Raw genomic sequence first — 16049 nt, forward strand, 5'->3', positions numbered from 1 at the left:
TTGGCTGTGCCATTTCAGCCAGGTCTAGGTATGCTGCTGGGTCCAGATCCTTCCCTTTCCAAGAAAAATCGTTTCATTTTTTTCCCTTCACTCAGCTGTCATATGTGCATTCCCCAGGTATAGACCTTGCTCCCTTTGCCCAAATGTTAATTAAACAAAAGTTAGTTCCTCTGGAATAGAGATATTTGTAGCAAAGGCAACCAGTTGCTAAATGTTCTTTATGTCACTTGATCCAGAGAGATCACCTTTCCTGCTCAAACCTATTTTCCCTGTCTCTGCTCTTCCCTGAGCTCCCCAGACCTCCCCGCAGTGTGTCTCAGTGTGCACTCTCTGTGGTTGTGACCATGTTACACATGTGGCTGATCAGCTGGATACCGTGCAGTGGGTAAGAGCATCCCAAATTAGGTATTTGATAACAGCTGTGGGTTATTTAGTTGCTGGCTCAACCAATGCACAGGAAATGCTCATTGGTAGCATTTCATTATGGTTTTCCTAATTTATTAGAGGCACAAAGAGAAATGAGCAGCGTTCCTTGGAGGGCTGTAGAAACAGGTTGGCACACGGCATGAGACTGTATTAGAGGTACATTGCTTGGGAAGTGATAAAGTATAAAGGGATAATTCAATGTAGAGACAAAAGAGAATTTGCTGGCTCAGAAGAAAACAAAATAGGTCAGTATCACAATGAATTTGAAAGGTGAGAATGTTGAAAAGACCTCAAATTATAAGGCTTTATTGATTTGTTTGGTTCTTGCAAGCAATCAAGCTTCACGGAGCGTAGAGTACAAAATAGCATTATGGATTTTGGTGTGGTTTTTTTTTCATTACAGTGACACAAAAGGAATAGATAGTATGTGGTTTTTCAAAGAATCTAATTCCAGGCTGGTTAGTATGGAGTGCCTATTAGCAATAACATGGTGGTAATACTTTGCTAAAAATAGTTGGGCTGAGGAGAGTACTGCTGACCAGTCTGTCTCTAATGATAGAAAAAAATGAAAAGACCATTATCTAACCACCCACAAACCATGCCTCAGCCAGAGGTAACCCCTTGTGCTCTAAGTCACAAAGACATGGGAGAATGAAAGATCAGAAATTGAACAAAACATTACCAAGAAGTTGGTGGTCAGTTACAGGAATGGTTTTTTCATCCCTTTGGAGGGCCAGGTCAACACGTAATGGGAAAAGACGGATTTCTTCTCAACAGAACAGAGGGAGGGTTCAAGTTATTCATCAGTTTTCAGGTCGTACAGCCCCAACAAATCAAAGGTATCATAAAGAATTTTGATCAAGGCAAATGATGTTGACTCATTAAGTGAAAATTTAGTCTTTAGTATTAAGTTTCTTCAAAAATACAGAAAATTCTGCAACAAACAGGTACAGTGACTTGCTTTAGCTCTCTACAGAAAGCCATAATGAAGTATGGCAGTGAGATATTTTTAGTCAGACAATTATCCTTTTCTCTGCTGGAAGATTTATGTGAATGACATAGTTACTCTGTAAAGATAACATGGTATTTGATTGGTGACTGACCAACAGAAGAATCAATGTGATAGTGTGGTTGTGTCTGTGGGTCACCCTCTACTGTACACGATATGTGCATGTAGTAGAAGGAAACACAACCTCTGGCTATCGTTTGCTTGTGATTTTCCTTTTGAACCTGGTTTTCCCTCCCATTCATGCCACTGTGAGATAACAGGGTACCAAATACGTGAGTCGTTTGCCAATGCAGCGCAGCAGCCTTCCTGCATTCTATTTTATTCTCTTTCCCTCTTAATTTGTCAACTTCAGAGCCTGGTTAAATATCACAGATATTAAAGGCCAAAAGGCAAATCATCTTTTACCTGCATGTTTTGCATCACAGCATGAGTTACCGTTTAAGGGTGCCAGGACCATTTTGAAAGGTGGAGTATGTAATTATGTCAAATGTTTGGGATTATTCAATCGGTTTGACATTCATATGTGCATTTAGGGATTTGTCTGTTCATAGCACAAGTAGGAAAATGGGGTATATAATCTACTTCCAGCAAGTGTCTTTTTAGAGACTCTTCGTGGGAAACCCTTTTAATGGATCTGGCAGTTCCTGTTCCACCGGCCGCTTGTGCTGTGTTTTTACTGTCCTACTGTAGAGTATAAAAAGGAATAGATTATAGACAATTTGGGTCTATTAAGAATCCTGAGGGAATCTATTATTTGGAGATATACTTTATTGTTAAGGAAAAAGAAGTGATTGCTTTTACCCAGATAACTAGTGAGCCCTTTATGATTAATTACATTAAAATATATTCTTGCTATTTTCAGGCTTTAGCCAACCATTGTACAGTTTTATTTCCGATGATTACTTAGAGCGTTCATTTTTATTTGGGTGCGTGCGATGACTTTTTGGATGAAACGTGTGATTCCCAAAAAAGAAGACGGACACTAAATACTAGGAATGTTGTATTAATCCTTGCAAACTGCTTTGTAAAACAGCTTGCACTTCTACTCTGCCCTGTAGCTGTTCGCTCTCAAACTCTAAATTCTGTGAGATTTTTTGTGAGTAATGCAAATAACACTACTGCATGAAGGACCAGATAGCTCTATGGAGTCACTTAGAAAATAGATGCAAAGGAGGGTTTTCTTCCTGTATTTATCAAGTAAGAAATAATCCTGAGATCATGGCAGCCAGGCCACCTGGGTTTAATCTCAGACCCACAAACTGTTTAATAGGCTGAGTGGTAAGACGCTAAATTAGCTGTTTTGGTAGAACAGCCTGTTGGAAGAGGAGAGGGTTGGGCTGATTTGGGGAGTCTTCTTCTAAGGGCTTTTCCCCCCCCTTCTTTACTTGTAAACCTCCTTGAAAGAAAGTCTGCACCTCTTGTTTGTATCGATTCATCGCCTCGTCATACGAACATAAAAGAAAGCCTTTCGACAAATGCTGATTACTGCTGGTGCTAGCATGGTATCAGCCCACAAAGTGTGACAGAAACCAGCGCAGAAGATCGAAGTATAAACTAAACTCTTCCTTTTTCATGACACTAGTAATAAATCCTCAGCAGGCAGCGTAATCTTTCATACCAGCCCAAACGTGCTGAAAACACATTTCACATTTTCCTTCTAAAAATTCCCTAATTTCCCTCTAAAACCTTTTCCTAATCATTTGTGAGTTGCACTGGCAGCGCCAAATTGAAAATAATGGGGACGATTTCAAACTTTTAACAAAAAGTTAACGAAGGCAAAGGCCCTGCGTGTCCAGCGTGTGTCTGCGTGACAAACCAGGTGAGATGTAGGGAGGTAACCAGGATCCCTCCTGTCTTTTTGGACTTACATCAAGTATTTGTGCGGTTGCTTTGGGGCAAGAGCAAAAGCTATGACCTCTGATTTAAAGCATATGAATGGTCACAATGCATAAAAGAGTCCAAATCGATCCTATTTTTAAATAACATATTTTCTGATTAAGTAAGCCCTGCTGGACTAGGACCTGTATCCTTGGAGATGAAGCAAGTGCTTTCGAGGCGATGTTACTCTCCCATTCACACCACACTTTGCTCTGCAGTGATGCGGCACAGAAATTGCTTCTTCCATTTTGTTTCTGCAGCTTGTAGGGACCACAATTTACTTGTTATTTTGGAATCTGGTGCCGGGGAAGAGGCGGATGCTCTTCTCTGCTGCTCTGTCTGCTGCACTGTTTGCATTTCCACTGTCATCTGGTCAAGTCTAGGTTTCTTTTGGTGGTTGCATAAAATAAGGCCAGTGGCTTCACAACAAAGTGTTGTCATATATAATTAGTCCGGTATTTTGCTGAATTTTAGAGAGATAATTGCCTTTCCAAAACTAAGTGGAAACAGATAGATCCGTCTCTTAGCCCCTTTATGGTTTCAGCGTAAACATGCACATGTTGCAGAACATAATGTAAATTGAAAGTAAGCGAGATCCGTGCTTTGATCTGGGATGAGAAGCCCAGTGGGAGAGTGTTTCTGGCCCAGTGGTTTCGGTACAATAACTTTTACAGCACTCACTGGTCCCAGCTGGTATGGGAGCTTTTGTGACCTGGTTTTGGTAGCACCTAGAACCCTTCAGAGCAGTCTCAAACCTGTTCTAACTTATGTTGGTGGGATGACTTGGCACACAGGGTCTACAGAACAAAACAGTTGCCAAAAAATCTGCCGCCTTCAAATACGCCACTCTGCTGAGAGGAGCTGTGCGCTTCTGGGATCCAGCCAAAAATCGGGGCTAAGAACATCAAATCAGTGCTAGGTCTTCTACCACACCCCTTGGATAGATAAGGGGAACACAAAAATACTGCTATTTTTGTTGGCTACAGCTCAGAAACAGAGATTTTAAATGAAACGAATATGAACTTTTAAGCACCGTCCAGTCTCTGAGGCTTAGCTTTGGATTCCAGAAGAATGCTCATCTCTCGCCTACGCTTTTCCCTGGTGTCAGGCTTTCCTTCTGGTAAGTGAATAGCCTGATTCTGCTTGACCTCAGCAGAAATTTTAGTTGAGATATTAAGCAGATATAGTCATCCTCTCAAAAAGGTAAAATGATTTCATTTAGTTTGCATATTTAAGAGGAAAGCAGCCATTTCATTTCCCAGAAAGACATTAAGTGATGTTTGTCTTGATTCCTGCGTGCTTAGGAGGGTTGCTTGCAGTGTGTTTTCCAAACATGTTTGAAATAGTAGGGATGAGGAGGACTTTTGACCTGCATGCACTCTTGTCCTTAAGAACAAAAATAATAATAAATGTCTGATCCTGAAATCTTTGCTCAAATAGTTGCTATTTACATAAGCTAACCTACTGATTTTAAGGATTTATTTGAGAAAGGATTGCTCCTGTGAACGAACTCTGCCAGCGACAAGCCTTTGAGAACTACATGCTACAGGCACAGCAAATGTGAGATATTTCAGTCTGGCCAAAGACCCGAGAGGACAACTAATGTTCAGAAAAATAAAGGAGTACTTTGAGACTCCTGGAATTTTTGTTTTCCCCACTCCTAAACTGTTTCGGCAAAGAAAATCTTTTACCTTGGTCTCCATTAATGGCTCTAAGACAGCTCTAAACTCTCTAGCATGGCTGCGGGCAGTCTGTACCACCAGCAGGAACATCAGCAGATGTCCTGCTCAAAGTTTCCCTGGCTGCTTCTTTTCCCTCCAGCCTGCTACGTTTCTTTATTTTCCCCTGATTGCCTCCGTTCACTTTGGGCACTGGCTTCTGCCTCTCCCTCTCACATCTTGCAACACAGCATGGCTTGTTACCTTGAACACCAGTCCTTGCCTCAGCTCCCATTTTATACGTCTACATCATTTTCCCCATCCTACTGCCAGGATATTGGAAGACAAAAGTTGCTCAGTGTTTAATGACAATGTATTACCAGGTTGTTCAGCTCTGTAGACAAATTTAGTCTTCCAGTGCATTTTCTTTAAGGAATTTTAGCAGTTTTAAAACTTCACCAATGCTGGAATAAAATCTAAGGCCACGTGCATCAGCCAGGTCTCCAATATCAACGTTATAAGATTCAAGAGCTCTTTGGTATGATTGGGTGTGGATGAGATAATGGTACTTTATTTGACATCATCTGAAACAGGATCTAAAAAGGACACCTATACTAAAATAAATGCTATTTTGCAGTGAATTAATTTGTGCTTCTAGACCTTCCCTGATATCAATACACCAGAGACTCACCTTGCTGGAGGAGTCTTTATGCATATGAATGCCTAAAAGGAGATATGATTTTTGGGATGTAACCTGATGATGTCCTTGTAATGAAGGGAGTGAATTGCACAGGGTAAGAAAGGGAATCGCATCAATCTGGCGTCAGTCTCTTCATTTCATGGGTAGAAATCCAGTGCTTTCAGCTCTATACTCTGGTGGTAACTTTTTTTCAGGGGGTTCATGCAGTGGTGTAAGAATTTAGTGTTTTGAATTCAAATTGTAGCAGAGAAGGTTGTTTTAATATCTACAGGATGATGAGCCTTGTGTTTATCTGCCTCTGTACTGAGCCCTCCCAAGAGGGCTGTTGGTGAAACACTGGCCCAGGTTGCCCAGAGAGGTGGTGGAGGCCCCATCCCTGGAGACATTCAAGACCAGGCTTGATGAGGCTCTGAGCAACCTGATCTAGTTAAAGATGTCCCTGCTCACTGCAGGGGGTTGGACTAGATGGCCTTTAAAGGTCCCTTCCAACCCAACACATTCTATGATTCTAAGATGTAAGCTTGTTATAGATGCCACTATGCAGGCTTGCCCTCGAGGGTGATGGGTAGTAAGTCATGCTTACTTGTCTGTGAAGCTAGTGGTGTGCTTGGGATGGCCACTGCTGAGGCTGGCAGCACCACCCAGGACATCTCATGGTTTCTTGGAATAAATAAAAAAAAATAAATGTGCAAAACCAGAGGTATCTAGGAAAAATAATTTTGATCAGACAAACTTGATTGGTGAAGCAGGTATTCAAGAAATTCCTCCTTTGTCCTCTGGACGGGATGTTTTATGAGAGTTACTGGAGAGCGAGTGGCTTAAAGATTTAAGTAAAAGTCAAATGAAACGACTGCTGGGAGACGTATTTATTTATTTATTTAGTAGCATTTAGTAACAGGACAGAATTGCAAGAGTGAGTGCCTGTCTAAAGGTGTGTAAAGTCATTCATATTTAGACCTTTTCACACTAGTGCCCTGACTCTTATGCTGTTCAGCGTTGCTCACCTTGGGCAAACACAGAGCCCTGTTAAGGATTGCGTGGTTACTAGTGGAAAATCAGTCCGCCAACTCTTAAATCGCTGACCTTGACTCCGGTGTTATTATTTACTACTTAGAAAATAAGTGATAAACTCTCCCTTCTGAGCTGACCAGCCATGCAAACTGACGAGCTCCTCCCCAAGGCCCAAAGAGTGCAAATTGATATGAAGGTGCAACGTAGCAGGGCAAACAAATGTGAGGTCGGCTTTACGCCCTAAGTCAATAAGTTTTCATTTGCTGGCTGACACGGGTATTAGAACCCGCTCTGAGATCAGCCAGTATCACTCCCTGTTTTATTTATGCGGGAATAAAGCAAAAAAATATTCATTCTGTCCCTGTTGTGTCTAGTTATAATGATGGAGAATGTCTCCAGCTGACCAAGGTGTCCTCATTAATGATTGTTCTATATTTAGCCCTTGCAGAGACCATGTGCCCCCAGTTTAATCAAAGACCTGGTAGTCATGGCAACGACACAGAGCATCTGGATGTATACGATTTGCCAAACACTGTAATAAAGTGCAAGATGAAAAGAACACACAACAGCATTAGGTGAATTAATGTATTGTTCTTTTCTACTACGGATTTTGAAGTGTTTATAAGTGCTCCCTAACCATAAATGCTAGATTGTTTTTGCAGAAAAAGAACCCTAGTAACACAGGTGACAATTACTAATCTCTTTTTTTGTTTGTTTTTCTTAATTTCATTTTGCAGGTGTATCAGCATTCATATACGGCGTATTATGTCCTCAGCAAAATACCTCATGGGTAAGCAATTTTTCAATGTCTTAATTTTAAAACTCAACCATTAAGAATTCTGCAAAATAACATGTATTGTGACAAATGGCTTCAGCTGCAGCATCCGCTGAGCTGTGTGTTGTACAAAAGATGACATAGTCTGGAAACAGAAGTACTCAGCTTCCCTGAAGAGTCAGACTACATGAATTTCGTATTCCAGTTTTCAAGTTTTTGGCTAGAATATGTATGTGTTGGTGTCTGGCTGAGAGCCGTGGTTGGCCGCTCACTGGAGCACTGTCAGAGGATCTATCCAGGTGTGTTTAGTCCCTTAAATGTGGTCAGAAATGAGGTGTCGCCCTTCAGTTTTGGATCTCTCGGCAGATTCCCTTGACACAAGCGCTCTCTCTAGCATCCCGTCTGAAGGCAGGCAGACCAGAAGCCTGTTCCCAGGATCCCGATGCTGCTTACTTACATGCACTCACAATTAATTATACTGAAGCTACAGGCCTTTGGGTTTATAGTTTATCTTTTCCGAGTATGAGGTAAGTGCAGACAACAAGAATGCCACATTGGCTTTACACAGCATTTCTAAACTTAATGAAAGCGTGTTGCTTTACCTGAAGCGCATGGCCCGAAAGATTATGTATCATTATAAGTAATAAACTCCCATCACACAATGCCTCTTCATTTAGCTCCCCCCATCCCCTGAAAGTCCTGAAGTAGGCTCAGTGTTTAACGTAGGCACCGATTACCTTGAGAGGATCCTTTAGCTTTGATTAGTCGCGGTTTTTTAAATACCGTTCTCAGCTTTGACTTTCTGATGCTGCAGGTAACCTGCAGCTCCAACTCCAGCACACTACAGCTCACCTCGCCTGTCTTGTTTCTCTAGAGTTTAGCCCATAGTTTCTACCTGCTTTTCCCTTAAAAGATACCTTTTTTTTAATATACTTTCAGGACTGGCCCAACCGGTCAGGAATGGGACACCACCACACCAACACGACACATGTAGGCATATGATGATACATGGTGTTTCAGAGGGGCATTTCCATAGCACCAATGGAAATGCGTGCATTGCACAGCAAAATTCCTCAAGTCGTTGTCAATAAATACTGAGGTAAAAGCCAGGAAGCTGATGCCGGGCTGTGTGTTTTAAGTATCGTATTGGTAATAGCTGTGCGAGAATGGTGAAAGGGAACAATATAGTTGTGCTCTGCCATTTCTGTAGACCATTGCACGTGACGCTGGTTATAAACCATGTAATTTCAGTTTGCGTTATGCTTCTTCACTAGGTTGTAATTTCTATACATTATGGCAAAACAGGTAGTAGATGCTTTGGATGCTTGCAATAGCTGGCAAAACCTGCAAAGTTTAAAAAAAAATCTGTGTGGTTTATACACAGGGTGATCACAGGATCACCGGATAAGTCAGGTTGGAAAGGATCTTGCAAGGTCCAACCTCCAACTCAAACCAGGTTGCTCTGAGCTTTATCCCATTGGGGTTTGAAAACTTGCAGGGATGGCGACTGCAGAGCCTCGATGGGCAACCTGTCTTGTTGCCTGACTGTCCTCCCGGCGGGGAGAAAGTTTCTCCTTACATCCAGTCTGAACCTCTCTTTTTGGTTTATATCCACTCTCTCCCACCCATCCCACCATATTAAATGCATTACTGCTGCTCTGACTTAGGAAAACACTGGAGCAGGTCCTAAAGTCCTGTGGATTTCTGCACCCCTGGGCCAAATGCCTACCCCTGAGAGAAGGCAGGATCCTGGCCATGCCTGTGTGCTCGCTGTTTCCTACTGCTTTTCGTAGACTGCTCCCACTACGGCTGTGTGTGGTGGACCAGCAGCCTGCCCACTGGGCAGTCCTCAGAGAATCTCACTGTCTATGCAGGAAGGATATTTTAAGGGCAAAAGTCCTCGAAGTCAGACATTGCAACACCTAAATTTTCAAAGGCTGCGCCCTCTTCCCAGTCCAGCTTCTTTGGTACGGTAACCTCAGTGGCTCAGTTCTAACAATAGAGAAGTACAGACTCAATGGCAAGATATAAACACATCTCTCAAAATTTCCCACCTCTAAAAATACTAGTTACATTCAGGTGTTCCTCAACGATTTGTCTCAGCACCCTTGTGCACACAAGTAAAAACAAAACAAAACAAAACCACTAAACAAAAAAAACCCAACGAAATAACTTGCTTTGGCTTCTACCTAGAAACAATTCTTTGTACAAAAAAAAATCTGTACTAGAGACACACATGTTTTAAAATCCGTGAGCCCTGGAGCTTGTGAAGCCTGCTTCCCTACAGCTTGTATCTTGTGATTGACTCAGCACAAAAAATCATGAGCTGGAGGTTGCTTCCATGTACAGTTGGAACATGGGAATTAGGACATTTGTCACCATCGTCCATGTCAAAACTCTGGTGCCCCAGTGTGACACATTCCAGACTTCTTTGGTCTCCTTCCTTCCCTGCCTCCATGTGGTCTTTGTTTTCACTTAGCTATTTTTTTATTTTGCTTTCTCCCCCTACCCCCGCAGGAAATTACTGGACTTATTTAATTTTTGAAAACTCTGTCTTTCTGGCAATATGGCTGAAATTAGCTTCTGGGCTGAAAAGGTGTTGAACAACAGGATGAACACCCAGCATGAGCACATAAGCTTTGTTTCTGCAGTAAACCTGGCTAAGAGCAAAAGCATTTGACTGACAGCACAGTTCTATTCCAGACGCACAAAAAAAAGGTGGAAAAATAGAAGTATCATGCATAGTGTGCATCAGAAATGCTAAAAATTAAAAACACAGGAGTCCGGGCAGGTTTCCGCTACCCCATGATCTTTCTTTGTCCGTGAAAATCAGCTTGTTTCCCCCAGTTTCAACTATATTGCGCACTCAGCTGTGTTTCACCTTGCTCCCCGTGTTCAGTTGAGCAGTTGTGGAGGGTTGGTTTCAGAGGAGGAGTATCCAGTACAAAGGGATGATATGGAAAGTGAGAGTGTGCCAAGAGGTGTGCGAGTGTGTCAAGCATTGATGTCCCCGCAACACGGTATAGCGCTGGATCAGGGGACCATTGGCAGGAGGAGGGCTGGAAGGATGGCTGCATTTCGTGTTGGTACAGGCATGGTTTGCAACGCGGTTTAGACTGCAGGTACCTATACAGGCATTGCAAACCATATCGTACAGTAACAACTGCATTGACCTTGCAAACCATGTTGTACAGTAACAATTGTATGGATCTTTCAGGTGATCATAGTGCGTGGGAGTGGTGGAGTGTCACATTACCATTTCCCCGGAACATGGACATTTATTGTTCCGTTGGAGTTCTGCGTATATTTTAGGGTGGTACGTGAAAGGAGAGGCCAGGTGTAGCAGGTGTAACAGGTGATAAAATACATCCACTGAAAGTAGAGCCTCTGTTAGATGAAGGGGTAAAAATCTCTTCATCTCGTATTCCATATTTAACACTGGAATATTGCTCTAACGGATGTGTGTGGTTGAAGATTGTTGAGGGCAGGACCAATGCACTGATGCAGCACAAGTTTCAGTTCAGTTTGATGTTCCAGGTCCTTTGGTGATGACAAAATTGGCAACCCACAGGCAGCATCCTTGCCCTCCACTTGATGATAACACAAGTGACAAAAGCCTTTGACCAACAACCCATTTGCCATTTCTACAAACTGTTTTCATGCATTAATCCTCTTCTGCGAGTAGACACCAGCTCTACATCCCGTCGGCGTGTGCCAGTGGTGCCTGGGCATACCTCCAACTCAGCAGCCGCGGCAGTGGCTGCTGGTGAACGAACTCACTCCCCTCCCCAATATCCCTCCTGCTCATAGACACTCACTCCTGGAGACCGGCTGTGACACCGCCCTCTCTACCCTCTTCCTCATCCTCGGCTACGACCTGCCTCATCAGGAAGGCCAGACAGTTCAGGCTTTGTACCCACTCACGCCCTTGCTACACCCCTGCTGAGGCTAATTAATAAGGAAGCCAGTTAATCTAATCTGTGGCATCACTTTTTTAAATAATGTGACATCAATCTGCCAGCATAAATTGCTTTTTAAAGGGAAATTTCTAATTATTTTTGCCGTGTTCTGCAGACTCTCCAGATTCAGGCTGTGTCTGAAGTCAAAAGTACCAGCATTTTCCAGATTTCATTCCAAGCTCTCCGTAAATTTGACAAGCCAATTTGGGCACATCCTTAGCACATAAGCTAACAAATGGCATTTTATACAGGGTGCAGGACCGCAACATTTTCCCATGAGAGCTCGAGTGGAACTAAACTCCCCGGGTAAGGGGGAGTAGCACAATTTGACTCTCTATAGGACAACTAATATATGCTAATGACAGAGAGTCAAAGGATGTTATTTAAAAATGAAAATAAGCCCAAGGCAGAAGAAAGAATAAATATCCCTGCAGGGACCCTGCACAGATTTAATTTCTCCTTTTTTTTGTTATTTCAGCCTTCTCATGGCCTCTTGGTAAACTAAGGGTAGAAACCCCTACCGTTTTTTTGCCACATTTGCCTTCTGTTTTCAATGGCCCGTGGCTTACAGTTTTCACAGGGGGAGCCGGCTAAGATCTGCAGTTCTCATTTTCCTGGGCTGAGGTGTGTGGGGAGGTTGTGTTCAGTTCAGCTTTCCGTCACCCATTTTTCTCCTGCTGTTCACCCAAAAATGAGATGCTGGTGCTGGGTGCCATCTAGTGGAACAAGCCCTTGTGCTTGCTGCTCATAGTCCCTGGTAAGAACATCTCCGTCCCGTCCCATCTGGCATCTCCGTCCCGTCCCATCTGGTTTCCTCTTTTTCAGATATATCTGCCGATAGCTGCTTACAGCTGTCTGCATTATAAATATTTTTGCAAAGCTCCTCTCATAACCCCACAGTTGCACTTGCTGCATTGTACTTGCCAGCTAGTTTTAATTTATAGGTACTGCGATAGCATCTGCGGGTCTAGATGTGGAACAGGGAGCTCTCGTGCAAGGTGCTGGGAAAAAGTGGAACGCAAATACCATGTGCAGTTATTTGCTAATATTATTTTTCCTAACTTTGGAAAATAAAAATTTAGCAATATGATGTAGGCAGCAACCTACTTACGAAATCCAGCCACCGAAAATTGTTTTAGTCTTTTGTGGGTTTTAATAACGTTGCTCCTACTGAGTCCAATATAGATGATCCTAGTCATTCACATCCTTCACTGAAATAAAGGAAAAAGCTTAGTTTGTTCAGGGTTTTCCTGGTCAGGCCCAGACTGACCAGAGTGTTTCCCTAACCTTGTTGCGGGATTTCCCTCACCAGTGTTCAAGTCCTTTCACACCAGTGTGTGCTGCTGGACCACTGGTTTGATCTGGCACTGTGGGTCCTAAGCAAGAGCTAATTTTGGATTGATATCCACGGGGGTACCTCTATCTTTAACTTTTTGCTGCGGCCAGCAGGGATGTTACACGTTTTTTACAGTTCTGTGTTGTGTTTGCATTCTCCAAAATAAAGCCCAGCATAAAACGTGCGTTTCCTCAGACCTCCTAGTGCTCATCCAGCTCTGCATGAACCCTTTCCCTCTGAGCACAGCTAAGTGCCAGCATTAGTGCTGACCCCCTCGGATGAGCTCTCGGCATGGTGTTAGCGCATCCAGCTGGGGCATGTCAACAGGAGCTTCCAAATAGGCTTATAGGGATCAGTGAGAAAATCAGCAGTTATTCCCACTCCTCATTGATTTTGTGTATGGGAAGGAGGGAATTGCACACAGTTACTCCCATGCAGAATCCATACTTCTTCCCAAATTTATGTATTGTAGTCAGAGGAACGCGGTAGGTAGATCACAGGAACGATCACGGAGCTGAGTTCAGCTCTTCCAACCTACACTGCCAAGCGTTTGTAAAATACCATACGCATCCCCCAACAATGAACTCCCAGTAACTCCAAGAGAAATCCCATGGGGGGAGTGACTGCAAAGTATGCGTTGGGGGTCCACAGAACTGATAGCAGAAGGAGGAGCTGAGCCTGTGCTTCACTGTGAGTAAATTTTCAAAGTGATGTCTGTAGATATCTCTGCAGAGCTCTCACTAATATTCCTGTCTCCTCCTTTTGTACAAGCTACTGGCAGAAAAGAGGTTAAAGTTAATTAAAGAAAACATAATCTGATTCGTACGTACCCTATTGTATAATATTTTGAAAGACAACAAGGTTTTCCTTGTACATGCTCTCGTTTCCATGTTCACAGTAAAAAGTAAGTGCCTTCCATTATTTAAAATCATGGTTAAAAAAACTTGAGGGAACCGGCTCCGCTGCAGACATCTGTCCATTTGACCAAGGCTGTTCTATTTCATTTTGCTCTGGCCTGTTATGCCCCTTCTCTGTAGCACTGAAGAAACTTCCCATGCCTCAGTGTCCCCATCAGCAAAGCAAGGAGAGAAACCTTGCTTACTCGACAGAGGTGATATGTGATAATTGCTGTAGAGAGTGCTGCACAATTTCACTCTTCGACATTTATAAACTTGTACTAGAGCCCACATTTTATTTTAGGAGGAAAAAGTACTGTAATTAATAGAATCTGTTTTCAGCTAATTAAATTTGACTTAGAGGAGCTGAATATTTTCCCCCAACAATGATATGTGGAGGTTGAAATAAACCCTTATAAGAAGGCATGTAAAAGCAAATAACAACATGAAATTTGATAAATAAGTAGATAAATGTATTCTGCATTTCATGAAGAATCTGCTATTGCCACTTCTCTCTCCTCCCTCTTTATCAGTTATCATTCCATAGTTTTTGAAATAGTTTACATAGTTAATTAAGGCAGCTCTGCTGCATACCGTGGTGGCTTTTATGCCAGACTATAAACAACATCCTCATGACGCGATATCCTTTCCAGTTGTATTTTGACAACAGAAGACTGGCCCTTGGAATAGTTAAACTTGATAGCTTGATTGTGGACCCTGACCTTAAATCCTCTGAAGTGGATAGGAATCTTTCAGTTGATTTTACTGGCATTTGGCTCAAGCCCCGATGGAGCTGCTGGGCCTCTTGCTTTTTATAATCAACGGAATTAAACACTGTGTAAATCACTGGAACAGTGGTTAAATTACGTACCGGCTTATTGCTTGCGAATACATTTTGTACCTCTTTAAAAAGAAAGAGCCAGCATTTTATTCAGCAAAGCCGTTATTTGAGCATCACTCACTTCCAAGCAGTGGCAGGTTGAAAGCAGCTCAGCCTCAGAAGGCAGCTCAGGCAGGACCCTTGGCTGCGCCGGTGGGAGGAAATCCGCTTCAGCAGCTCAACACCGTATCATTTCCCCGGGGGATTTGCCATTTGCTTGCCCGTATTGGTCACCACATAGCATTTTGAATGTGAAATGTTCCTTTCCTGTGTAGGCAAAGCCATTCTTACCATATGCTTCTCTCTTCCAGAGTCAGTTGTGATGTGGGTGGACACCTTAGAAACCAAGTATAGCGATAATAATAACGAATAGTCCCCTGATGGGAGGATTTGATACCAAGAATTAGAGTAATGACTGCTGAGACTGAAAAAAAAAGATCTTGGGTAATTAATAGTTAGATACAGATGTTGGCAGTTCAGCAGAGAAAAGCCCAGGAACGAACCTCCTTGTGCAACAGAAAAGGTCGATAGCTTATGGCTCACCAGGAAAAAAAAATGGAAGGAAGAAAGGTTTGAAGCAAGATCTCCCGTAGTCTTTGTCTGACACAGCCCCCCTGGAGTTGAGGCAGAGCTCCTATTAAATTCTATTCTTGAATAAAATGTTCTTGGCTGGTGAGAAGCTTATCTGGATTTGGAAATGTTTGCGTGTCTGAATGAACCTCCTCCAGTCCCCAGGCTGTGGGCACCCCCCAAACCATAGACACTGCCGCAGGGTACGTGCGCATCCCAACACTGACCACAGCCAGGACTTGGCACGTTGACATGGGTTTTCCGCCTTGTTCATACTCAGCAAGGTTGAGTTAGTCCATAGAGTTTTGACAGAAAGGGGAATAAAGGCGGATAAAAGAAAATGCATAAAATGATGGTGCATAGCACCACATAGGCAGCTATCTACAGCCCGTGCAATTGCTGTTTCCATGCATCACCTTCCCAGAACTAACCATGTTCTCTAGGTGGATTTTCATAGTGGGGATTGGGATTTTTTGTTTGTATTTTTGTCCAAATGTTCAAGGTTCTGGGGTTTTTTTTCACTAAAACGGGAGTAAGAAACATTCATTTCCCCAGGGCACCACTTTTGCTCCGCTGCTGTCGGGCTGCGGAGACACCCTGCAGCCTGGACCTCGGTTATTTGTTGCTGTGTGTGGTTGGGTGATAAACTCTTTCAGTTTACTTAAACTCTTAGTGCGTTTTTGTTTGGTTACGCAGCATGAAGAATGTGCGCTGCATGTTATAAAACACAGGCTCATTTTTTCATAAGCACCTGAAAAAAGCCAATTTTGAGGACCCAAACCTGCAAGATTATGGGCATTTCCTCACTGTCGTGGGATTTAATGGGGCATGGGGTCAGGTTATACAGTGAGGGCTAGATAGGGACCTGTGACCAGTGACTGAGGAATATATAGCGGTCTGTGCCATAGCACCTGTGTGCCTCAGCAGTGTCCCGGGGCTTCCTTTCTTCCT

The 16049-nt window shown here is 43.0% G+C and overlaps 1 protein-coding gene across 5 annotated transcripts in view; it reads left to right on the forward strand.

Annotated features, from left to right (window-relative positions):
* The window catches only part of DPP6 (dipeptidyl peptidase like 6), a 569379-nt gene that overhangs the window by 437679 nt on the left and 115651 nt on the right, over positions 1-16049 (forward strand). For all 5 annotated transcript variants that reach the window (XM_063324395.1, XM_063324396.1, XM_063324393.1 and 2 more), the window contains exon 6: positions 7420-7472. In XM_063324395.1, coding sequence (XP_063180465.1) covers positions 7420-7472 — 53 coding nt within the window. The remainder of the gene's footprint in view (positions 1-7419; positions 7473-16049) is intronic.

Source organism: Chroicocephalus ridibundus, chromosome 2 (genome assembly GCF_963924245.1).
Source record: "Chroicocephalus ridibundus chromosome 2, bChrRid1.1, whole genome shotgun sequence".
Lineage (NCBI taxonomy): Eukaryota > Metazoa > Chordata > Aves > Charadriiformes > Laridae > Chroicocephalus > Chroicocephalus ridibundus.